The sequence below is a fragment of the Tupaia chinensis genome, unplaced genomic scaffold, assembly GCF_000334495.1.
Source record: "Tupaia chinensis unplaced genomic scaffold, TupChi_1.0 Scaffold144058_1, whole genome shotgun sequence".
In the NCBI taxonomy this organism is placed as follows: Eukaryota; Metazoa; Chordata; class Mammalia; order Scandentia; family Tupaiidae; genus Tupaia; species Tupaia belangeri.
The window spans coordinates 1,555,591-1,567,967 of record NW_006203910.1 but is presented as its reverse complement, the minus strand read 5'-3'; the positions used below and the strand labels follow the sequence as shown (position 1 = coordinate 1,567,967).

General features: G+C 40.9%; 1 protein-coding gene across 3 annotated transcripts in view; it reads right to left on the bottom strand.

The window, feature by feature from the left end:
* OCRL (OCRL inositol polyphosphate-5-phosphatase) overlaps positions 1-12,377 on the bottom strand; it is a gene marked incomplete at its 5' end in the record, with an annotated part of 59,463 nt that overhangs the window by 19,699 nt on the left and 27,387 nt on the right. For all 3 annotated transcript variants that reach the window (XM_006165852.2, XM_014583112.1, XM_027767230.1), the window contains 5 exon segments: positions 4,933-5,068; positions 6,761-6,870; positions 9,192-9,303; positions 11,469-11,656; positions 11,758-11,874. In XM_006165852.2, the coding sequence (XP_006165914.2) occupies positions 4,933-5,068; positions 6,761-6,870; positions 9,192-9,303; positions 11,469-11,656; positions 11,758-11,874 (663 nt within the window).

Genomic DNA, 12,377 nt, shown 5'->3' with positions numbered 1-12,377 from the left:
AAAGAAAGAAAGAAAGAAAGAAAGAAAGAAAGAAAGAAAGAAGAAAGAAAGAAAAAAAGAAAGAAAGGAAGAAAGAAAGGAGGAAGAAAGAAAGAAAGAAAGAAAGAAAGAAAGAAAGAAAGAAAGAAAGAAAGAAAGAAAGAAAGAAAGAGAGAGATAGGGAGGGAGGGAGGGAGGCGGAGAGAGAGAGAGAGAAAGCCCCCCTCCCATGGAGTTGGTCATGTTGCAATTCCTTCTCCATTTGTTTCAGAATTTGGGACAGATGCACACATGTGCCTGGCGCATTTTTCAACCCATTGGGTCTGGTACTCAAATTGTGCAGCTGGCCATGTGGGATCCAGCTCATGTAACTACCAGGCTATGGGCTGGTCCCAGTTTCTTCCCTCAGAATAGAACACTTCACAAAAATTCATGTCAAAAAAAAGGATTGGGCCCATGTGTGTAGGCAGCACAGTGACCGTGCAATGCTCTGCAATGCCAGAGGCCATATGGAAGATTGGAGCTCTGTTTCCAGGCTACTAGTACACGTGGGGTGCATATGTGTATATGCCTGTGATCCTGGCTAGCTAGGAGAGCCTGGGGAGAAGGATCCTAGTGTGAGACCATGTCGAGGGTGCTTTCTCTCTCTTTTTCTCTCATGAAAGAAATGCTTCAAAAGGAATTGATACACGCAGCAAAGGTTCTAAAACAGATGTGGAAAATAACAACAAAACTGAACCAAGTATTGTAAACTGGGGAGGTTCTTTACATATTTGAATCATAACTCTTAGAGAACTGAGGATCATGCAATCACTTTGGTGTCATCAGGGTCCAGACTACAGTGTTAGATTAAGAAGAACTTGTACTTTTACAACATTTTCCAACTTTTCATTTCTAATACTATCGTGTTTATCTTTTTATTTTCACGACTTGCAAGCCTACTAAAGCAAGGAATATTTTTCTGATGGCTGAGAATATCAAGATACAAAGGCTCAACCAGCCATAGTTAATACCAACAAAGGTGACGCCTGGACCACTAGTGTAAGACTCTTTCCGAGATACCAGGCATGGGTCGGAATCAACTCTGTGTGTCTTAAAAACACAGCTGTCTGGCTGACAAATCACAATCTCACAGGGTGGGGCCTACTCATCCACAATTTCTTTAAAGCTCTCTAGGCAATTCTTCTGTCCACTGAAGTCTGGGGAGCCATGTAACAGATAACAGTTCCAAGTGCAGGGGGGACCCTATCTCAGTTCATCTCAGCCAGCCCGGACCAAGTCTGAAATTAACTGGCCACGGAGCACTTGTTTTCTTTGTTACCAGTCATCAGATCCAAAGGTGGTGAAAATGTAATGTGGTTTTTAAAGCCTCTAATCATAGCATGCCCAAGAGTCCAACATATGGGGTGGTTACTCAATACAATCAAACCTTTTCTCAGTGGGTTATCATGATCACAACACTTCATGGCACACCAAGGATAATGAAGGAGGAAAAAGGCAAAGAATTTCACCACCATTTTAGAAAGGAAAACTACCAACAAAATTAGGAATTCACAACAGAGTACCATGAGCTAAATCTTTATGTAATAACATAGATAGCTCTCTAAGGCAGACTGCTGAATTTTTTTTTTTTAAAGGCAAGGTAAGACTACCACACACAGTAAAAAACCATTTACAATATATACACATACTTACACACAAAGTGGCATTTTTTTTCTCTAGGTATAAAGAAAAGCTTAAGAAAAGGTATAAGACAACACTGTCCCACACAATAGACACTAGCCACATAAGGACATTTGAATTGAAATTACTTCACATTACATACAATGAAGAAGAGTTCGGTCCTCAGTCACACCAGCCACACTTACAGTCCCCCACACCCCCCAGCCACACTTACAGCGCTCAGGAGTACCTGTGGCTAGTAGCTACTGGACCAGACAGCACGGACAGAACATTTCTATCATCACAGAGAGTTCTATTAGACAGTTCTGGTCTAGAAAGATCCAGTTGATGGAAAAATGGAATTAAAGTATAAGTTTATTTTGGTATAAAAAAATCCTGAAATCCATGCATAGTTCTTTCATTATAGCACTTCCCATGAGCTTTTAGACAATTCCTTGTAAACTCGTAAGGGGAGTTGACCTGGCTGGGGAATGTGGGCTTAGGCAAAGTTGGGAGTAGGAGACAGAAGAGGGATAGAAGAACTTCAGTCTTATCTGTAAATTTTACTTAAATTTCCCTATTTTAAAGATAAAACAGTTCTGAATTGCTATATAACTTCATCATCATAAAAACTACAAAGGTAGGGACCAGCAATTGGCATAATGGATATGTTGCTGAACTCCCATGTGGTCAACCACGGTTTGAGTCCCAGACCTGGTGGCTTAAACTCACGCCGGGCGCGTGTGCGTGTGTGCCCAAGATCCCAAGAGGAGAAGGGATTACAGCGTGGCCATCACCCCTGAGAGTGATTTCTCACTTTCTGTCTGTCTCCCTCTCTCTTTCTGGTGAGCACACATGCCCTATAGCAAAAATCTCTCCAAACAAAACAAAACAAAACAAAACAAAACAAAACAAAGGTAGACTTTTCTTAAAGATATACAAAAATACACAGGAAACCTGGAAAAATGTTTAGTATCCCACTGACAGCTCTCGATTGGTATGTGTAGGGTATTACAAATATTTCAAAGTTCTGAAGAGGATTAAGAAAATTCAAATCAAGAAAAGAAAGAAGGCCCTGAGATTTGCTACAGCTTAGAAATTATTGATAGATGAGCTAAAAGATGGGGGTGGGGATTTTAAAAAAGGTCATGGAAAATGTATAATAGGAAAAGACTATGCATGAACTTCAACATTTTCTGCCCCCAAAGAAACTCATTCTTTAATTTTATTTCTCCCCAAGTTTTTTATAAAGTCCCCTTCTATTTAGTTAATAAGTACTTTAGAACTATATAGGCACTGTGGAAAGAACACAGGGTTGCAAGTTTAAACTTAAGATCTGAATTTCAGCTCTCCATTTAGTTGAATGCTCTTAAAGAAGTTGTTTAAACTCGCTGGCTCTCTATCTGCTCATCTGTGAAATGGGAAATATTTAACTTAGAGCATCAAGGCAACAGCTACTAGCTACCACCTATTATATATATCTACTATATTAAAATTTCAAATGGACAAAAGTGAAATCATGAATTTCTTGATAAAATTTTAAATCTATAGGGCCAGCAGGTGGTGTGGTGGTTAAGTGCTGGACTCCTACATGGCCAATTGCAGTTAGAGTCCTGGACCCAGTGACTTGAAACTTACACCGGTACATGTGCGTGCCTATCCCCCTGGGGGGTGATTTCTCACTTTCCCTCTTTCTTTCTCTGTCTCTCTTTCTCTCTGGTGAGTACATGTGCCCTATGGCAATAATCTTAAAAAAAAAAAAGTTTAAAATCTTTCTAAGATCGAGAACTAATTTTGTTCTTAAAATAAGAGCTGGGGGGTCAGTAGGTGGTGTGGTGGTTAAAGGCGCTGGATTCCCACATGGCTGACTGCAGTTCAAATCTCAGACCTGGCAACTTGCTTTCTTGCTTTCCCTTTCTCTCTCTCTGGTCAAGTTAAAAAATAATAAGAACAAATGGAATTAAATAAAAAATTCTAAAAACAAAAACAGAAAACAAGAGCTGGATAAGACATGCTGGTAATACCTAGCTTAAAGACCAAGAAATCAACATACACAGAGGGGGAAAAAAATCTATCCTACTATGTATGCTCTTCACATGTCTGAACTGATTCATCTTCATGAGTAGGTACCATTATTATCCACACCTTATAGAGGAGGAAAATAATGCCCAGATATAGTACATAAAATGTCCATGGCTGTACAGTTAGAAAGTAGTTCAGGGGGCCAGCAGGAGGCGTTGTGGTTAAGGCACTGGAATCCCACATGGTCAACTGTGGCTCGAGTCCTGGACCTGGAGGTTTGCTTTCTCATGTTCTTTCTCTCTTTCTGTCTCTCCCTGGCTAAATAAAAATAATAATGATGATAAAACTTTTAAAAAAGAAAGTAGTTCAGTAGGGATGCAAACCCAAGCAGTCTACTATGAAGTTCATTCTATTTTAGTACCACATTACATATACTGTAATAGAATACAGAGAATGGGTCTGGAAAATCCACACAAAATGACCTAAATGTGTTGGTTATAATACATTAAATCAGCAAGATCATGAGAAATAACAAAACCTAAAAGTTAAGAGTGGCATAGTGGTTAAGGTGCTGGACTCCCATATGGTCAATCATGGTTTGAGTACCCAACCTGGTGGCGCTTTTTAATTTTCCCTTTCTCTCTCTGTCTCTTTCTGGTCACATTGTTCAAAATAACAATGATAAATAGAATTGAATTTAAAAAAACTATTCAAAATAGAGACAGAAATAATATAATTGGCTATTAATTCATCCCAGGATACAACAGAGTTAAAGAAAAAATGAAAACATAGGCTAGTGGGCAGGAAGACATCATTGCAGTGGGGCTGACACTCTACTTCTTAGGGCAGTGCACAGATTTAGCTGTATTCTGATGAGCCTGTGCCTTTGCTCCTGCTGTCTGCACACCTCCACTCTGACCCTCTCTCCTGGTGCTTCCCTTCCTTACCACCTGTCTGATGGAAAGCTGCGCATACTTTAAACCGAGCTTCTAACTCTTCTTTATGCACATTGACTTTAGGAGGCATGGGTCACCACCCAGCCATTATGCAGCATGCGAGCCACGTGTGCCACTAAAAGGTCTGGAGCATTAAGAGCTATACGGATAGCATTTCGGAGGGTTGAGGGCACGAACTTCTCAGGCCGCAAGTGATTATTTGGTTATGGCATATTTATAGCTCACTGAATTACTGACCTGTTCTGAGGCTAAGTAATGCTCTAGGAATAGATACTTAACACACGAACAAATGAATAAACAAACAAGTGTTTACCCCAATGTGGAAGAGAGCGCTAACAGGCTTGTGGTCGCTGGTTTTCAGTTCCATGTGACTCCGGTAGTGAAGCTGATTAACATTTGTTCCTCTCCAAAGAATTCGGTCACACCAGGCTGGAACCCGACATTTCCCACTGTAAATGAAGAAATCAGCTATAAAGAGAACATACTACACAAGAACATAATGCCTACTACACTGGTTTAGACCTAGGTTAGGCCCTCTGGTCATATGCTCATGGACTTCTCCTTTCTGCACCACCCCTAAGTAGCATCTTCCCTACTTACTGTACTGCAAGCGCAGCGAAGCAACTGTGTCTGTGGCCACTGAGCTCTCAGCGCTTAGCATGGTATCTGGTGTATAGCAGGTGTTCAGTGAATACTTAGCTAATAAATGAATAAACGGATCTATGACTAGGATTTTTTCAATAGAGTTGCCATAGGAGAAAATGTTAATGCCTTTAAAAAATATGCTCAGAAGGGCAAGACTATATTCTGAACACTTCCTCTTCCTTTGCTTTATGAAGTACAGGGACACTTCACAACAGACAGATAACTAATCGAGAGCAAACATCCAATCCTCTGTTCCTAGACTGGACTTAATCTGAAGCGGAATAATAGTGAAGATTTCTCAAAAGCCTAATCATCATCCTATTAAAAAGAATCAACACCTCGTACACCTGATCTAGAATGTAACTCAATTATTTGTTTTTCCATTTTAAAAAGAATTATTAATTTATTATTACTTTAAGAATTATTTTATTTATTATTACTATTTTTTAATTTGACCAGAGAGAGACTGAGAGGGGAAAAAGTGAGAAAGCAAGCTGCCAGGTTTGGGACTCAAACCGTGGTCACCCATGTGAGAGTCCAGCACCTTAACCACTGTGCCACTTGCCAGTCCTGACACAAGTATTTTTTATCGGTAGCTCTTCAGTTGACTCTCAAGTCAGGTGAGGGGAAGAAGCAAGGCAAAGTATAAAAGACCTGTCACTGTCACTTTTCATTTGTTGACCAGTTCCCTCAGAGCACAGGAATGTAACCAGACTCCTCCCCACCCCACCCCAGTGCTCTCAGAGTCTGAAGCAGTTGAATTTGCCCAGGGAGTCTCTTTTTCTTTCAAGCTTCTGTGCTCAGCCAGCTAGAAACCACAAGAAATGAAGAAATAGACAGCAGGTAGAAGAAAAATAGCTATCTAGAATTTATTGACAGGGGCACTTTATTGGAGTGGTTATGAAATCAAAGGGCCTCCTGGACAGTCTTCTCAGGTTTCTCTAGCAGTGGCAGATGTGGGATCCAGACATCAGTATTTTCAAACACATCCCAAGGGGTTCTAGTGAGTTCTCAGGATTGAGAACTACTGTGCCATTAATTCAGGCCAGGATGCAATAGAGTTAAAGAGAAATAGAAAACCGACGCTCCTGGACAGGAGGACTTCGCTATAGTAGGCGTGACACTGCACCACTCAGGGCTCTTTGTTTTTATCTTCTGGTATCCTGAGCTAACTGCTTAGAAAGCAGTTTGGAAGGACGGTCAGGGCAATAGGCAAGAAACGGGGGCAAGATCTGGAAGGCAAAAACCAAGGGGACAGAAATAAGGCCCTGCGGGCAGCCCCTTAAGCCCAAGCAGCCCTGCACATAAGTGGTACTTTCCTAAGGTAAGCTCACTTCTGAATAAGCACGAGTTAAAAGCTCTTCTGTAGTATCACTGAGTCATTTTATATCTCCTTTTGGCATGACCTAAAAAATTCCAAGCCCCTTACCAATAGAGAAAAGCAGAAATAAGATCATGTCTTAACCTATTCTGTGAGAAGGTTCTTATTTCTTTACCTGGAATCCCATCGGTCTGTTTTAGAGTCATACTTATAAGTGGGGATAAACTTGATTTCCCCTTCGTTGAAGTCGACAAAAGCTTTTTTCTGTGTGCGCTGAATATTTAGCTACAGAGAAAAAAAGCATCACATAAGCAGGGTACCGTCTTTTTTTTTTTTTCTGTGTGTACTTGCCAGAGAGAGAGAGACAGAGATAGAGAGGCAAAGCATCCCCAAATGGGGTGTGGTCATACCACAATCCTTTTTCCTTCATTTCTGTACTCCATCAGGATGTTAGGCACATGAGTTCATGTGTGCAGTGTGTTTCTCAAGCTGCTACAGCCAAGATTCAAACCATACCAAGTTGGCCACATGGAATCAGGACCCAATGCACATGGCTTTAACCACTGTGTAACACGGCCAGCTCAACACCATTTGATAAGTGAAAATCAGGTTGATGAGCCACTGCTTCCGTTTCTTCTTCTTTTTAAAAAAATTTGTATTAATTATTATGATTTTTAATTCTTTCAATTTGACCAGAGAGAGACAGAGAGAGGGAGGGAAAGTAAGAAAACAAGCCACCAGGTCTGGGATTCGAACCACGGTCAGCCATGTGGGAGTCCAGCATCTTAACCACTATGCCACCTGCCAACCCCAGTCACTGGTTCCATTTCTAAGTATCAGTTCCAAATACTTACAACTGTGAGAGAGTACATAAATAACATTTCTGTACCTTATGAATTAAATCTTGGCATTTCCACAGCACCTGAACTCACTCTCAGGATGATCATTATTAGCACACCACTAATTTTTTCATTATCAACAGCGACCGGGGTAAAATGGAAAAATGAAATCTGAATAACTTTAAGTTCATTGGAGCCAGACAGGAACCACCCAGTAGGATTTTAATTTAAAAAGCACACAAATGTTGAATGGATAATTCCCCAAACCAAATTCAGTGAATAGTTACAAATTGCTTTGAAAGTTATTGTCACTCAAATATTTTACGAGTTACATAAGACTCAGAGCTTATTCCCGCTGGATCCCTACTGGAAGCAGCACAGAGGACTGAAGGCAAGAAATGAGCCTGCCAGCCTCAGTGCGAAGGTGGACACACATGGCCAAGAAAGGCTCACACGGAAACCACTGTAGCACACAGCACCTGCATTCTGTCTAGGTCTGAGGGTCAGGAAGCTCTCATACTAACTTAAAGACATCAGTATCAAGACAAAACATTTTCTTCCCTCAATAAGAAGCATTCACTTTTAGCAGCCAGTATCCATATGCGAAAAGTCAAAATTCAAGTGACGTGCCAGGTTACTGAGACGAATACATGGAAACTCGGTTTTTGAGTATCAGGTTTTATATAAATGTTACAGAATCCATGTTTTCTCCACAGATTTTACCATCAACAGCTAGATACCAGCGTATCCCAACTTATCGATCTGTGTCCTTAGACTACCCAGATGCACTTCTTTTCTATGCTTCCCGACCCTCATGGGGCCTCCCTTTTTCACCTCCAAGCTGGAGCTCAGCCTGCCAAGTCATCACAAAACAGTTTTCCCTGTTCCATCTGCCAAACCACATCAACAGAACTGAAGGCTCACTTCCTCCAGGAAGTGTTCTCCAATTAACCCCACCCATTTTCTAACTCATCTATACCAATCTCAACACTTCTTGATAAAGGCTGGATAAATGTTACATTTATTTATTTTTTTTAATCACTACTCTCCCTTCTTGCCACCCAAGCACTTAATAAGCACTATAAACCTTGTACGTATTCAGGGCATCACTAGTCACACTGTATTTATGAGACAGTAAGACCTTTCCTTACCTTCCCAGGGTAAGGCATGCTTCCCATACGCCTACCTCATAACCAATCTTATTTGCCACCCAGGGAAGTTCCCATAAAATCAAACATCAGGCCAGCCATGGTGGCACTGCAGTAATGCAACTCTATGATTTTAAAACATACTTCCTGTGTTCCTGGGTTCGCATCCTGACACCGTACTATACACACCAGGTCTAAGCACCTGTGCCTGCAATCTTGGTTAACTCAGACTAGGGGTGGATGATAGCATAAGGACCTCGCTGGGATTGCCTGTCTGCCTGTCTGTCTGTCTGTCTCTCTCTCTCTCGGAAAAAATAAACTAAAAAACAGGGCCAGCAGGTAGCGTGGAGGTTAAGGCAGTTGGATCCCACATGTCTGACTGAGTGGTTCAAATCCCAGACCCAGAGGCTTGAAAAACATGCTGGACACATGTGTGTGCATGCCCAAAATCTGAGAAGAGAATGGAGGAGGAGGGATGGTATGTGGCCATCCCCCCTGGGGGGGGTGATTTCTCACCTTCCCTCTCTCTCTGTCTCTCTCGGGTAGGCAAATGTACCCTATAGCAAACAAAAACAAAAATAGAAACAGAAAGCAACAACAAAAATGAAACTTTACTTACCTGGTCAAATTTCAAGAGTCTCTGAAGGTCATTCCTACTGATAAGACTTTTCACTTCGTTGGCATCAGGCATGCAAAGTCTATAGTTCAAATCTCCCAGCCAAATGACAACACTGAGGATCACAAAATATATGAACAGAAGTAGCAGTAATTACCATGAAAATCGATCAGAAAGGAGTGAAGAAAAGAAAAATAGATTATTGCTAAGGGTTCATCTGAGAAGGGGTTTAAAATTTTAACTAATCCTTTGGGAGAAAGAACTATCAATACCTGAGAAAGACAATGGATTACAAAATGCATGGGGGAATAAGCACTCCACATATAAAGGAAGAAAATGGGGAAATACAGTTTATGTACAGGATTCAGAAGCCAAGGAGTTAATGGACTGAGAAGCATGAAGTTTATTTGCTGGACTAGCTTCAAAATTTTGCCTGGCTGCTTGCCAGGTCTCTAGGGGAAGAGATGTTTTCTGCCTTTCAGAGCTCTGACGTTCTGCAGGCTCTCCGCTAGAGTCTGAATGATAGCTCTCCCAGGCAGGGCCCACTAGGAAAAGCATACCCAGGGCTCAATGGTGTATAGCCAACCTGTCTACCCCTGCAAGACCTACAGTTCAAGGTCCACGTAGGAAGGAGACTGACATGCCATGGGATCCTCTGCTCCCAATCAGAGCTACAGGCCCCTAGATATGCTGACAGCTGCACAAAGGGAGACCCTGAAGTTACCCCATATATTCTTCCCAATGGGTCACTCTGCTGATCTCAAACGTAACATGAAATTTATGGAATCCTGGGGAAATAATTTAAGTAATTTCAGGGCGACTTTATGACCATAAATTTCAAGGACTTGATTTTACCACTGTGAAACAGAATTCCACATGATCCTAATTGTTGAGACTACAGAGAAACAGTCCAATATCATGCCATTCCCTATTCTTTCCTCAATTACCCTACACTCTATTGTTCTTAATAACCCTAAATTATCTTTTGCTTTCCTAATTCCTACCTCCAACCACTTATTCCAAATCACCTGCTCAGAATTTCAACAATAAGTATTCTCTAGAACTAATCATTTTTACCACCAACTGATCTGTTCCTTAGTGGACTTCTGCTTCTGTCCTTAAGTCTCATTCTTCACTGGGACCAGCAGTTGGCATAATGGCTATGTCGCTGGACTCCCATGTAGTCACTGTAGTTTGAGTCCTAGACCCGGTGGCTTAAACTCATGCCAGGTACATGTGTGTACATGCCCAAGATGCCGAGAGGAGAATGGAGGAGAAGGGATTGTGGCGCGGCCATCCCCCTGGGGGGTGATTTCTCACTTTCTGTCCCTCTGTCTCGCTCTGTCTGTCTGGTGAGCGCACGCGCCCTATAGCAAAAACCTCTCCAAAAAAAAAAAAGTCTCATTCTTCACTAACCTCTCCTCTCTGCTGCCCCTATTTTTAGTAATCATACTATTAAAAAATAATAATGTAGATTTTAAAATGCTACTTTGTAAAGACATCCACAACAAATAGGACAATAGGGTTCTATACAAGTGTACATGTTTGTATGTGTCTAGAGAAAAGACTAGAATGGTGTTATTCAATGGAATGATAATGCATGTCACAATTTTAAATTTTCTAGTTGCTGCATTTAAAAAGTAGAAGAACCAAGCAAAAATAACTAATAATAAAGTTCATTTAACAGAATATATCCACAGAATTATCATTTTAACATACGATTAAGAAATTGAGATATTTTACAATCTTTCCCCTATTAAATCTTTGAAATCCAGGATATAGTTTATGCTTATGGCACATCTCAATGTGGACTAACTACTTTCATGTGCCCAATAGCTACATATAACTACTGTCTGTCATACTGGACACAGCAGATGTAGAAGGCTACGCACCCAACTGTTAAGAATGGTTTCCTTTGAAGAGAGGGACTGGCTGGAGAGAGTGGAGGACAAGAAATGGGACTTTTTACTTTTATGTTTTAATAAATTTATAAAAAAATATTTCTAATTTATCATTTAAAAAAACTATAAAAATTGACTTCAATTGACAGACCCCCCTCCAGCATCATTCTAGATGCCCCACTAGTACAACTAACCTTTTCTATGATGTCAAATCCAATTTATCTGCCTTAATGAATTTGCCATACCTCAAAAACCCTCTTTTCTTTGTGACCCCAATCCCTAAATGGTAATCTACTCTTCACAGCGCTACAGTTTCTCAACACATTGATTCTCTTCCTATGTGCACTATTCAAAGGCCACGGGACAGTTAAGCACTCACTCATGCTTCATGATGTTCAGTTGTGGGAGGGTCTGGTTTGGGACCATGAAACTCATTCTTGCACAGATGTCTTTATAATCTTGATTCCTTCTCTCAAATTCCTCCACGTGGGCAGCCAGGTGGGAATTGACAATGCAAAAGGTAGTGTTGTGAAACACAAATCTCACAGCTACCCCACCTTTGTTTCCCTGTTAGCAAGAGTAATTATTCACAGTTAGCACACGCAACTAGCCATCGAACTTCACATGGACTATAAATAATAATCAAGCTCATTTCCAAAGCAACTCACCATTTTCCCCATGATTCCAGTTCCAACTGTTTCTGTGGCAATATCACGGATATATTGATACTGATCCCTTCTGGCAAATATAAGGAGCATCATCCCAACAAGGCGGACTAGCTGAACCTAAGTTCCGGGGAGTTATAAAAGACCAATGTTAATATCACCCTTTACTGCATACCTGACTTCCCACAACTAACTTTCCACTAAGATGCATACTGATTGCCAAACCTGAATCCAAATCTTCTAATTTCCCAGTGGGGACCATGAGGTGCATACACGATTCTCTGAGGAAGCTCCAATCTGGCTCTAACCAATAAAAGTTAAAGGCCCTGAGGGACAATGAGTACACTTAGCTCTATATCCATTGTTTAAATCATTTTTGAGCCTCCAGGAGTGGTAAGCTGCATAAAAAGTTTAAATAATAACAAAAGCCACCAACCCAGCTTGTTCCTTCCATCTTTCCTCCCTAGCTTCTAATTTCTAGGACATTTAAATCTATAAAGCAGCAAACCATTTCACTTTATTTTTATTTATTAATTAATTTATTTTTTGGAGAGGTTTTTGCTATACGGCATGTGCGCTCACCAGAAAGAGAGAGAGAGAGAGACAGAAAGCGAGAAGTCTAC